General features: G+C 33.9%; 1 protein-coding gene across 1 annotated transcript in view; it reads right to left on the reverse strand.

Annotated features, from left to right (window-relative positions):
- Positions 1-8,991: 8,991 nt before the first annotated feature.
- The window catches only part of DGKB (diacylglycerol kinase beta), a 281,445-nt gene continuing 276,092 nt past the window's right edge, over positions 8,992-14,344 (reverse strand). The window contains 1 exon segment of the mRNA XM_032237244.1: positions 8,992-9,099. Within this exon segment, the coding sequence (XP_032093135.1) occupies positions 8,992-9,099 (108 nt within the window).

Raw genomic sequence — 14,344 nt, forward strand, 5'->3', positions numbered from 1 at the left:
CAAAGGGCTGTTGGGTCTGATTTCAAAATGTATTATTGTAAAAGAGATGAATTGTCAGCTATTAATGGCTGTTTGCTGTGGGGGGCCGGGTCATTGTTCCACCCAAACTGCGAGTTGCAGTATTAGAGGCTTTACACGTAGAGCATCCTGTAATTGTCAGGATGAAGTCTTTGGCTAGGAGTTACGTGTGGTGGCCTAACATGGACAGGGAGATCAAAGAATGAGTGGTTACCTGCACATCTTGCCAGGAGTTCAGACCAGCTCCCCCAGAGGCACCCACTAAGGAGTGGGAGCGACCTCAAGCACCATGGTCTAGGGTGCACATAGATTTTGCTGGCCCAGTTCATGGCCAGACATTCTTAGTAGTTGTGGACATCCACTCGAAATGGCTACAGGTAGTCCTCATGACCTCCACTATGGCAGAAGCAATCATCAAGGTACTACGGACACTATTCTCCACACACGGCCTGCCCAATGTCCTGGTCTCTGACAATGGGCCCCAATTTATGGCCATGCAATTCGAGACCTACTTAGCAGCACAGGGAATCAGACATGCCTTGGTCGTGCCATTCTATCTGGACTCCAATGGTCAGGTGGAGAAAATGGTGAAATCTGCAAAAGAGGCCCTATCAAGGATGGACCCGGGAGATTGGCAAACATGGGTTGACCATTATCTTCTAATACAACACATCACGTCAAGTGCTACTACGGGGAGAAGCCCCTCTGAACTTTTCATGAGTCGCCAAATAAGGTCCCACTTAGACCGGCTACACCCAAACTATTCTGCCGCATCATCTCCAGACTCCACAAGCAAAATACGTACTTTTAGTGTAGGGGATTCAGTTTACGCCCACAACTAGGCCAGAAGAACTCTGTGGATTTCTGCCACAATGATAGGCATCACTGGGCCTCGCTCTTATCCCGTAGAGCTCGAGGACGGTCGGAATTGGAGAAGAAATGTTGATCAACTCCGTAGCCGCCTCTCCAACTCTTAGGCAGCCAGAGGTAACTCCTGCATGAGTTAACCAAAGCCCTACCCCAAAAGAGCACAAAGTCACTCCTTCCATAGCCAACTCAAACCCGAAGACACTGGGATACTGATTTACTTGTGTTGCAGGCCCACAGCGAAGTCCGAGCGAACCGGCTCTAGAAGCTCCAGCCACGGCCTATGAAAGATTCCAGGAGCTTCCATCTGGAGAAGCTGCAGAGCCAATATGTCCATCTGACCTGTCCAAAGAACACTCTCCAACTGAACTGCGCAGGTCTGGCAGAGCTACCCAAAAGCCTGCCTACCTGCGTGACTACGTTACCAGTTGGATGATTCAAGACTCAACCTTCGCTGGATTGTACATACTTGTTCTGTTACAATAAAGAGCTGTTGTTACCTAAGCCTGAGTGTGCCCTTCCTTTACCAATCTAACACACAAGGTCTGGATTTTGCTTTTATTTGGACCTGTGGTATTTGGAAGAGCCCAGATATGCTATCTACAAATTCATTTAAGAACTTGAAAATAGTAACTAAAACTGTCTTATGATTCTGTATAAGGACTTTTTGTTTTGAATCTCTCTTCAGAATTCTTGTTTAACTCACCCAGGATTTTTAATTTTTTTCTGTTATGATTAAATTTTCCTTTGCCAATATGAGAAACCTACTTTATCTGAATAATGATGGACACTGAAGATGCCATATTAGAGAAAGTAACATTTGATTTTGGCTAGAAAACAGAATTAAACTCCATTTCTCATGTATGAAAAGCATGTGATTCATACCTAACCAATTAGTTAAGTAATTAGCAGAACATTTTACCTATACATGTTTACTCAACAGTATGTTTCATTGTTTTCAATGGCATGTTATGGTTGGAAGAACAATACAGTAATATGCAGCAGATGGACCAAGAATTAAGAGATAGGGAGAGGAAGACTGATATTATTTTATATAGATAATATGTAATTACATGTTTAAAACTAGATGGAATTATTTTTCTGCCCATAACATGTTAATAGTTTTTTCCCCCATTTTTTAGGTAATTTTGTATTCTTTCTTTAATTTAATTAATTAAATAACAAATTATTCATTAAGGTTTTTTTAAATTAGAAACTGAATCTCCTTGAAAAATTGTGTTTTCATTGGCTGTACCTTATCTGTGAGTCCCTCCCCCCAAATCATCAGGAAATTAGCATATGGGGGAGGGGGAGTTTAAAAAGCACTTTGAGTCTTCATTTATCATTTTTCCTATATTCTAATAAGGGACCACATCATTTTGTGATGTTTTTTTCAGTTTGCATATCCTGCTTTTATTATTATCTGGACATTATGAAGCTTGCTATCTTATACTATCAAGGTGATGTTTTGCACCATTCATTTATGATTTCTGTGAAACAAAATAGTTCCTCCTGCAGAATAGTTCATTGGATTTGGTTTTTTAAATTAGACATATATGGCGACTACATTATATATATATATATATATATATATATATATATATATATACATATATATATATATATATATATATATATATATATATATATATATATATATATATATATATATATATATACTTAAAGTCACAACCCCTGGTATGCCCAAGTATGGGAGGAAGGTCACACTTCCACTCTCTGTCATTAGGCTCGTCACAAGAGACCATCCAGACAGAAACGCAATATTTTTTACTGTTGCCTTTTTGTTACATTTTGTTATATTTATGCTGATAAATAAATAAAGGGAGACTAGTATAGATCTATTTCAAGCTATTTAGCTCTCATCAGCTAGCCATACCCATGTTTGGGAATCGAACCTGTGCTCCCTGCCTGGGAGGCAATGGAGCACAGGTTCGATTCCCACTTGGGTATGGCTAGCTGATGAGAGCTAAATACACACACACACACACACACACACACACACACACACACACACACACATACATATATACATAAACACACACACACACACACACATATGGATAGGGACAACTTTATGAATACAGCCTGTCAATGGAAGGGACTATTTCAAATTGTTATTCATAAAATTATGGCTTTAGTAGTTCTGGAGAAAAAATTTATTCCATTTGTCTTAACTACTTCAGTGCTCCCATTACCAAGGCAGCCATGAATCTACTCTGAGCAGCTTACAACAATAAAATGGGGGGGGGGGTGTTTAAAATTTTAAATATAACATTAGTAAATGAATAAAACAATAAAAAGAAGCAATATAATTATAATAATAAAATATTAAAAAGAGGGGGGTAACAGGAAGCACAAGGCTAAGTGGGATCAGTTAATTAGTCTGGTAACCATCTCCAGTGTTGTACTCTCTCCTATTGGTCCCCAGGCCAATTGCAGAACCAGATCTTCAGGGACTTGTGGAAGGATAGGAATCTGAGGGTAAACTTTATAATGGGTGTAATTTAGCAAACAACATGGAAAAAAGTGAAAAATTCTTCATAATCTTGAGCTCCATCTAGGTATAAGAATAGGAATAGACAAGAAGACAAACAGTCCTGAATCTTTTTTCTCTCCTAAATTATTTTTTTTTTTAAAAATCCAGACTGTGAGTCTACTAAAATAGATAATCCTCTTATTTTTCCTTTTCCCAGACCACCATAGAAAACCAGACCACCATAGAAAAGGAACTTAAAAAGGAAAGACTGTAACATGGTTGGTTGGAGGATCTACTATAGTTCTGGTCCAAAAAATAAGTGGGTCCCCTATTTTTTGTGGGGAGACAATTAATAGATCCTCCTATAATAACATCTAGACTACAGAAGCCCAAGCACGTCCGGTAAATAAAATCTGGATTTTCTTCCCTGATTTAGTGGTTGTTACATTCTTGAACCCTAATTACTTTCTTTCAGATAATAGAAAGGACAGTTTTTATACCATACCTCATATTTCAAGTAGCTTCCATTGATGCAGAAAAAACATTGGAAAGATCACAAAGGATCTCCTGAATTATATCTTATACTTACAGTATATTATCTTCATAATATATAATTTATTAGGGAATGGACTATTCTATCCACAAAAATCTATAAGTACTTCTCTAAGGAACCCTGATAGCGCAGTAATAAAAGTGCAGTATTGCAAACTAACTCTGCCCACTGCCAGGAATTCGATCCTGACCAGCTCAAGGTTGACTCAGCATTCCATCGTTGGTAATATGAGGACTTAGATTGTTGGAGGTAATATGAGGACTAAGGTTGGTAATATGAGGACCCAGATGGTTGGAGGTAATATGCAAATAATGCTTTTACACTGTAAATTTCCCAAGCAGTTTTATAAAGCACTATGGGACAGTACATAAGCCTAAATGCTATTATTATTGCTAATATACTCCACATTGCAATTTTGGTAGCATGCAACATGTAAGCCGAGACACAATTGGAAACTGAAATGTTCTAGGTCATTTTTTTCAGAATGGTTAATAATTTGATTATGGGGAAAATGTTTTCTTTGTACTTTATGAATTTAAGGGATGTTTCTTCAACTATGTTTTATGATAATCCTTTTCATCTCAACTCAGCATTGACTTACTGCATAAAGATGACAGAAATTTTAATTCAAGTCAGAAAGTACATGAATCTGAAGAAGGAAGACCTAAATATTCAATAATGATGCCACAAATGTCTAGTGGATAGAATTTATTCCATTTAGAGCCTATTTCCAAAAACAGATCATGTTTCTATTTAGTTGCAAATAGCATTTTTTTAAAAAAAAAAACCCAAGGTAAATTTGATCTATAAAAAAATCTATTTAGTCAAAGTAATACCACACTGTGAAAATTAGGCAAACTTTGAATTTTCTTCTCAATAAATATCAGATTCTTTGCTCTGCCATGTACAATATTTCAAAATGAGTCAATGAAACAAAAAAGATTATGTCCAATTGCCTATGACAATCCTAAATACTGATTCCTACTGATTCATTTAAAAATTACAGAATACAGAACATGGGTAGACCTGTGCAACTGTGCTATACAGCCAGTACCCACTTAATGACTTTTTGAACATACAACAGCAGTGAATGAGTGACATTTACAACTAGTTCTTTGTACAATGGTCTTTGCAATCATGTAATTGTGATTTGGACACTTGGCACCTGGCTTCCAATTACATCATAGCATCATTTGTCACTTTCTTTGCCAGCTTCCTACAATTAGTCAATGGGGAAGCCAGTCGGAAGGCTCAAATGAAATGTGCTTGTTTAATGATCCATGGTGATTCACTTGATGGTGGCAACTAGAAGTGCTGGAATTTCCATCACTAAGTTCCACAGTCATATAACGTCACTCTTTATAACTGTACTGTTTAGCAAGAGAAATTCCAGTCCAAATTACCATCATTAACTGAGGACTATTTGTATTTGCTTCAAGATGGAAAAGAAATGGAATTTCCTGAGGCTCCTATGACACATAGGAACTTACATTAATTTAGTATATGCCTCTACCTAGTTAGATAACTTCAACTTTTTCAAATGACTGGTAAGAATTATAGCAGAGCTGTTCCAGAGCATCTGAAGTCTACCACATTGAAGAATGCTTAGCAATCTTATGTATATTCTAATTTCAGTTCCAGAATTTGGCAATCTTTGTGAATGAAAGTGTGCATATTTGAAAGCAGCATTCAATATTGAATTTTGCTAGTCTACCGTCAACACAGGTGTTGTTTTTTCTGTAAATATCAAAACACTGTGATTACTGCTTACACGTTTATATGAATCACTTCTGCAAAGCTTCCCAAGGTACCTTTTTAGCAAACTGCATAGTAGCAAGAGCATATGTCAAACGCTTAAGACATACAAAGATTTGGTAAAAGAAAAAGTATGGCTTTTGACATTTTTTTGAAAAATAAATTCACAAAATATGTTGAAAATCATGCACCAAACTGTGTCATTATGAGAAAATATTTATTATGGTAGCTAAATATTTAGTATGGTGGCTATAATTTCATAAAATGCACATACACATTATGTGATATTAAATGAGATATATTTACCTTAGAAGCATAATAGGTAAGCATTGTATTAAATGTAGTGGACATTTTCATGTAGCTCATAAGAAAATGATAATACTTTCACTATTATGCATGTAACATAGTTGTTAACATCACAGTATCCATGGTTGTTAAACTCTACAGCCTTATGTTTGGTGACAGATATCTTATTTCTCAACTTGAATGCCATATTAATTGGTATTCTGCTAATGTTTACTTAGTATTAAGAATATTTTCATGTACCTGTCATCCATTAATGGCTTCTCTAGATTTATCTTCAATTACATACAGACAAAATCAATCAAATTCTGTAACATGTGCATATGTACCATTGTGCATTACATGTGAATACTTTTTACATTTCATATAGATGAGTGAATCAACTTGAAAAGACATTTGACTGATAACTAGCAATATATGGTATAGATTAATAAATATATTAATAATTCAAACATTTTAAACAAGTTTTTATGGTAGCAAGTTTGAGAAAAAGAAGAGATGCAACAATACAAATCAAGCAATTCTCAACTAAGGGAAAAAGAAATCACAAAGTGTTTTTCACCCATGTTCACCTGACACTTAGAGTATAACACTGAAATAGACCCAACTCTTAAATGTGTCTATTCTGATTAAGTCTGGATTCAATCCAAAGACTTTTCTTGTACATATAATTTTTTTGCAATGCTAAAGCAGTGAGGGGCTTCACCAGGAAGGAGAACTATTAAGATCACACAAAGTGTATTGCAGCCTTGAAGCAATTAAATTAAGAGGCCATGAAAGAGAAAGAACAACCTTAGTAGAAATTATTGGATTCAAAAAAAGACTTTTATCACATAATTTTCATGTTGTTCAATTGTCTAAGTATTTTAAATCTCAATACTGCAGGACTAACATTTTGAAATGCAAGGCACAATCTTCCATGATGGCCTGATCACAACCCTTCCATTAATAACAAGTATCCCAATGCTTGCAAGATTTTAGCAATCTCCTAAGAGAATATTAAAATCTTAATACATTTAAGGGTCTGGCATGATATCTCATGTCAAAATGCAAAATCTAATAAGGTTTGGAGAACTTGTAAAAAGATTGCCCATTATTTAACATACAAAAGAGTAGCAAAAATAATTTTCTTTATCTCGGTATTTTGACCTGCTTTCCTGCCATAACTGATCTTAAATTTACTGTGCAAGCTTTCTATACCATTTAGAGATCTAGAAAAATGGGTTTCAAAATTTATGAATAGTTCCCCAAGATATAAAAGGCTGCAAACAGTCACTCCCTATTATGTATATGAAAACTAAGATAAAGGAAGAATTGAGCTTCCATAATCTTCTTTTACTTCTTTAGAACCCTTAAGAATTAAAATGGATTTAAGAGTTTTCCAAATCCAGTATCTCCACTGGTACACTTGTGAAAGGTAAACACTTAGAAGATGTATTATTCTAAGGTGATGTTTGTAAGTTCTTCTAGACTATGTTATTAGGCTTGGGGTCCCCAAAAACCAGCTGAATTTTAAGATGGCTCCCCTGTTGATTGATGTGGTTGATATTTACTCTCTTCATTTGTGGCTTTGCTCTATTGCTTCCATCAGAAGAATGAAAGCAGTATCAGGGCATAAACTCTGTCCCACGTATAGAATAGAACAAGGGCTTGCATCAATTACAGAAGCTGCTGGATACAGTGAAGCTCTTGAGTGAATAATTTGCTTACTTTATATTACGTAAATGCCACAATAAGATTTATCCACATATGATCTAGCCATGTATTAGTACTCTTATATCTAAGACGAGCTTGTAATCTTTCATTGATGAGACTTAAATAATTACACCAAGTTATGAACCTCTCTGGATATTACTTGTGAATTTCAGCCCATGTTCTCCCATAGTTACTTATATATGCTTAATGTAATTAAGAGATTGGAAAAATGAATCTTATCCAGAAAATGATTATTTATCCATTAATCTAATTCCTCATATACTTACTATGTTGATTAATGGAAAGAGAAATGTTGTTTATTAGGCATATTTATTTGCTTATTTGTAACTGTATCTGGTGCAGTGAAGAATATTTAAAACTGACATCAAAAGATCAAACATTACTAGATAATTTTTGCATATTCCATTTATAGAATATAATGAAATGTGATTGTGACAATTGTTTGAAAAACAAGAATCAAATAATTATATTTATTGGAGAGACAAGAATGGGTGAGCAGTTCAACCAGTGCTAGGTAAATTTGGTGTTTCTTCCATACTGTTTGAAACAGCTCATTATTTCAGAAAAAAGTTAGCAACATTTATTTAAATTCTACTCTTATGTCTACATCTTGGTGAAAATGTTTATAAATGTGATAACAATGTGAAATGTAAACAACATAATCCTAAACATGCTTATGTGAAAGTTAATCCTCATATGGATAATGGGATGTATTATCTGTTAAATATGTTTCTGAGTGAAGCTAAACGCAGAAAAATAAATGAATCTTTCATATTTTAGTCTTGAAATGAATTGGATCCACACTAATCTGGCCTAGTTCTATTTAGAAGAGAGAACTGGCAAAGTGTTATTTATTTGTAAGCAGTAAGGCTATAACAAATCTCTCTATTTTCCTCAGTAAAGGCCTGAAGAGGTCGAAGGAATTAAATATCTCATCTAAAAACTGAAGCAAGCAGGTTGAGGATCATATTGTATGAAAATCACATTTCCAACAGTGTTGCATTTCCCCCTCCCCCGTCCATAGCATATTTATACTGTAAATTAGTGAGTGTAATGCATGCAACAAAAATATGTTTTATCAGTTTATGTAAACATTAGCTTTCTTCATGCAAAATGCCTACAAAACTGTGGCAACAAATTATTCTAATAGCATCATTTTACATTAGCTCTGTCACAGCAACTGTTATTCTTGCTTCTTTGATTATGCAGTAGAGAATATTTTAAAAACCCTTGAAAGATTTCCAGTCTACATCCCTGCTCATTTGATTCTGTAAGGTTTGAACTACTCTTTGCTGTAGTTCCTTGTTCTTTTAATGAAGGAAGAGAAGAAGCCAGTTTTCGGAGTAGGCCCCATCAGAACTGGAGCTTGATTCTTGTGGATAATTTTTATCTGGTGAAAAAGAAAACAAGTTATAATTATATCACCTGTCACAAGATAATTGTACGCTTTCCTTTCCTAACTTTTAAAGATGTTCCAACAGAACATAAGACAAGTGAATACAATTTTTAAAAGCTGATAATTGATTAGACCATTATTCAAATGAAAGATTGACATAATCATATCAATAGCGTTAAAGTCACTACCTGAACCTCCTAGTGTCTACTTACATTTGTTTTAGAATATTTTAAAGTCACACTATCATGAAATATGTAAACACATGTAAAACACAGTAATAACAAGTTCAGATAAAATATACATTTTGCATAAAATAGCAGACACAGAATTTGGTAGGTAAAAAGCATATTGGGGAAAAATAAGCTATGATATTCCCTGCATATAATAGTCATTTTCCCAACTTTATGGAATCTTTATAATATAACATTCTAATTATATAGGCAACTGTTCCCAACTATAGGATAAAACAGAATTCAATATACATTGGATCCAATGAATTGTAAATGGCATAGAGGAAGTATGTGCTTGCACATACTCAGAGAAGACTTGTTGGATATAAATCTCAATACAGCAATTAGACCATGTTCCACATTTAACTTTCCCCTGATTAGGATATTTCTCCCAAAAGTGGTCTGTTGTATCCTTTGTTTGACAAAAAAGAGGTAGAAACTGGTTCTACTCTGCTTTGTTCTTGCTGGATTAAGATAATAATGAATGTTGTATCCATTATATAAAAAATTGGCATTCAATTATATCACAATTTCTTATTTATACTTCTGGGTTCATTGTGCTTAATATGAACTTCCATGCTTAATTTGAAAATAACCACTAGGACTTGAAATCGAAGTCTAGCATGTTAAAAAGGTCAAAAATGATTAAGTAGCATTCTAATTTGTTAATTAATTGGTAGTAAAATCAAATCAAATATGAAAAGCCTGTTTAAAACCCTATGAAAGATTACTTCATAACTACCTGTTTTGATTTCTTTGATATAAAACCAGAAATCACCTTAAATGAGACAACCCTCATGTAGATTATGTCTCCAATTTTCTCTAATTCAAGTCTAAATTAGGGAAGACATTTTATGAATGTATGCTATGCTCAAAGCTAATTGAAAGCAATTATCAAAGTGGCATTTTGTCTGTGACTTTAAGATACATTGTGAGATAATAAATGATTCTCATTATGTAATAAAAAGGTCACATCTTGCCTTTGGGCCAGTGCAGCTTACAGTTTTTCAAAAGCTATTTGAGACATTTTCTTTAGTGAACTACTGCTAATACAAGAGCTATCACTTATTAAATATCAGTTGTCATCTACACAGCACCCCCATCACAGATAAGTATTTCTTTGAAAAAGAAACACCGACTCATTAAAACTGGCAAAATATATCTCTTAAAGTGCATACCTGACATTTTCAAGCTAAAATGAATATCCTTCACTTGTCATTCACTAATAGCAATGAAACAAAAATGTACACTAAGAGGAGAGGCTCATTAAAACAGAGGAAAGACTATTTCTTGGATGAAAATTTGTTATCAAAGATACACACATACACACACTTTATTATTTCCCAAAGTAACTTATATAAAACATAGATGGATTTTTATGTTTAATAATTGATCAACTTTTTTATTTTTCCTAAGCTTTAACTTGTTTTAATTTAATTGTAGTTTTTAAAGAAATGTTCATGAATGGTGTGGGTTTTCCTATGTATTTCTCCTAAAATTGCATTTATGTACCCATTTTGACCAAAAATTCTTTTTTTTGCGTGTGTGTGTATGTGTGTGTAAATTTTCAAAATGAACTATTCCAGTTTATATTATGATACACGGTATATAAACTTTTCAGGCGGAGTAGCACATAAAGTTGTGAAAAGGATCTACATGGAAAGCTATTCTTTATACATTTCTGCAGCAAAATTGTGTGAGAATTATTTGGAAGAAAAAACACTCATTTCTTTTCCCTAATACAGTAAAAAAATTGAAAGGATTATGTTTAATAGTTCGGCAAGACAAACTTCATGTATATGAGAAAGACCTTAATATGAGAACTAATGTTTATGTGAACATGTACCATTATTTTTGATTAGGTATATTTAGATGCTGATCATGTCCTAAAACTCCATCTATCTGTATATATTTTAAAGCATGGGGGAGCTCATGCATTAACTGCCTAATCTAGAGGACAATATTAGATATAAAATGGCATATCTGTAAATGATCTCTTATATTGTAGAATGAATTCTATGTTGAGAAATTCATAATTCACCACATCCAAAACAGCATTCTATCAGTTTGCAAATGTAATGCAAAACCTAGCTTATATCCAATGACCTCCGAAATTTCTTTTCTCAGATGCTTGGAATTTTCTTAGTTCTTCAAATTATTGATCAAGAGATTACAGACTACAATTTGTGGTTGCATATAGTCCATGACACAAAAGCACATTTTTATGACTTATAAACTACCCAGAGTGGTGGTGTTAAACATTTTTTCCCTATTTTTGGGTGCTTTTGAAAGCTTGGGAGATTTTGAAGAACAAAAACTTCTATTGGTTCATTTTAACTCTGTTAATCTTCATGCCCTATCAGAAATGTATTTTAAAAGTTCTGTTAAAAATTGCAGGGAAGAAATGTTGAAGAAATATTTGAAGTTCTTTAATAATATAAGGGGGTACGCACTTCTTTGGATTCGGCTTCTTGTATTTTGGTGGCATTTATAAAACATTATCAATAGAGCAGTTTTAGTTTATTGAACAAACTATGGCTTAATATTATCAATGAAACTAGACATCAGATGGTGGTTTTTTTTTTTTACAGAATGACAACTGAATTGAGCAATGCTATGACAATGATAGGAAACAGTAAAGCTGAGACACTAAGGCTATCATTAATGGAGAGAATAGCCTGTTTCCTTTCATTTGAGTACTAAACAAACTAGTTCACTAAAGGCCAACTCTTTTTTTTTTTTTGACCTATCCTAAAAAGTCAGTTATTGCTGCCTTTGGAAACACTATTGCTTTGGTTCCTATGGAGGACAAATTGAAAGGAAAGACTTTAAAAAAGCCTAACAACCAACCAAGCAAACAAACATAATTACAAAAAAAAAAAAAGATGAGCTTGGAGGCCTATATAAAATTCTATCAAGGACATGACCCTGCTAGAGAAAGGGTTCACTTTTTGAAGGTGATTTTTGAGGATTGTAAAGACTCAGGAGCTTAAAAGTACAGAGGAACAATGACTGGGGATTGATAATGCATAGGAGTCCATAAAAGCCAACTCTTTTCAAATGATTAAACACAACACTGTCTTTCTCAGTTTTCAGAGCTCTTCTGGAACTTTCTTTCTGTTGTCCACGCAGGCAACTCTAGAAAAACAAGGGGTGGCTTTAGTGATTTGAGAAGACTAATTTCAGATGCACACCTGCAACTCAGACCTATTAAGTATAAAGCAAGTTTAGGAGGACTTGTAAATTTTTAAATTATACTACCATTCCTGTGATTGTTTACATCCTATTTTTTATAGGAAAGATTCTCCTTGCCAGTGATCTACCACAGAATATCATTGAAAAAATTTAAACAATTTCTTAGCAATATCATTGCACCAACTGAAATTAAATCTAATTAGTTTGGCATTAATTAAGCTTTAATAATATAGTCTAGTATCACCCCTAAATAGTGTGATCCATTTCCCCTTCACACAGGTAAATTGGAAAACATGGTGGTGTCATCATAATTTTTAAACATACTGAGAAAATGACAGAGCTGCAAAATTAAAATAAATGATTAATGACATTTTTTCATGTTTTATACTAATAGGTATTGCTGAGCCTTTAAATTAATAAAGCTGTCAAGATCAGGGTTGTTACAGGACCCAGCACCAAACCAAAATGGAAATTATGTATTCCAGACACCTAAAGATGACACTTTGGAATATTTTAAATTTTAATTAGTAAGTGCAATTATTCTGGCCCCTCCCCCACCTTTAACTACTACAAATTAATTGGCAATTAGTCACAACTAATTCTTTTCTTTAACAATCTGAACTGGAAAGATAGGTGATTACATCTCAATATAGTTGTCTAAGGTGCAGAAAGCACACATGCAGTAAATTGCATTGTCAATTATGCAAAAAGAAAAGAACCAAAAATAAAAAATGAAACTTGTAAAATAAAACAAAAATTGTGCATAGGTTGACAAAAAAGTGTATGCTGTTTAGTGAAGAGAACTCCAAAATAACACCCAACTAAATCATTGAGTAACAAACCTCACATGTATGCAAATGAGTTATTCACTGCTAAATAAAATTTGTGAGTTTAGATAGGAATTGTTTGAGCACAGCTGGATAAACATTCCAATGAGAGTCTTTTCTTCCTGGAAGACAGCATAGTCCTACTACATGGAGCAGAAAGAAATAGGACATAGCTCTCTACATAAAGTCCTGCTGGGTGCATTGAACCTGATGCATCAAACTATTATGCTTTCAATTAAAATGCAAGCTCTTTCAAATAAATGGGTTTAACTAGAGAAATTTCATATAAGTGTTGTTCGAGTATTCCTGCTTATGCCAAAGACTCAGCTCTTTCCCACTGACATTATCTACCAGAAAAGCCACTCTTCCTTTTCCTTCCACTCTTCATGAAAGTCAACATAAATGACAATAACAGCTTCTTGAGCTTCCTTCCTAGATATTCAAATTATATTGTAGAATGATGTAACTGTTCTTTGCAATTTAATTTGTACCCCTAACAGAAAGAAATAATTATCAATAAATTTTATAAGTCTTGGAAGTCAATACTTATTCTTTGCTCCCGCAGCACAGTACATTTGTTATGGTTTCATGTCATCCCAAGTCACCAACTCATTATCTTTCCTGTTTCACAGTGTTCATTTTTCTGTCTGAAGTTACAGTCTTCTTCAATAGGGTGTGAAATTGTTTCTCAGTTAGTAGTGTAGAATAGATTATGTGTCTCTTGCTTCTAGTTATCACTGTTATCTATTAAACTTGTTCTTTTGTCAGATTACTTTCCTTATGTAAAGTTGCTTCTCCTTTGATTCGATAAATCTTAAGTATCTCTTATAAGAAGTGTGTATATTGCTTTAATCCTCTGATTTTTTTTCATCTACAAACATACGACCAATTATTTGGAGGCAGTAGTACTACAAGCCATGATTGCAAATTCCTATCCATTTATCTCCAGTTTGTTTCTTTTTTTCTTTTTGGCTCTTTGGTTATCTT

This window comes from Thamnophis elegans, chromosome Z (genome assembly GCF_009769535.1).
Source record: "Thamnophis elegans isolate rThaEle1 chromosome Z, rThaEle1.pri, whole genome shotgun sequence".
Taxonomy (NCBI): Eukaryota; Metazoa; Chordata; class Lepidosauria; order Squamata; family Colubridae; genus Thamnophis; species Thamnophis elegans.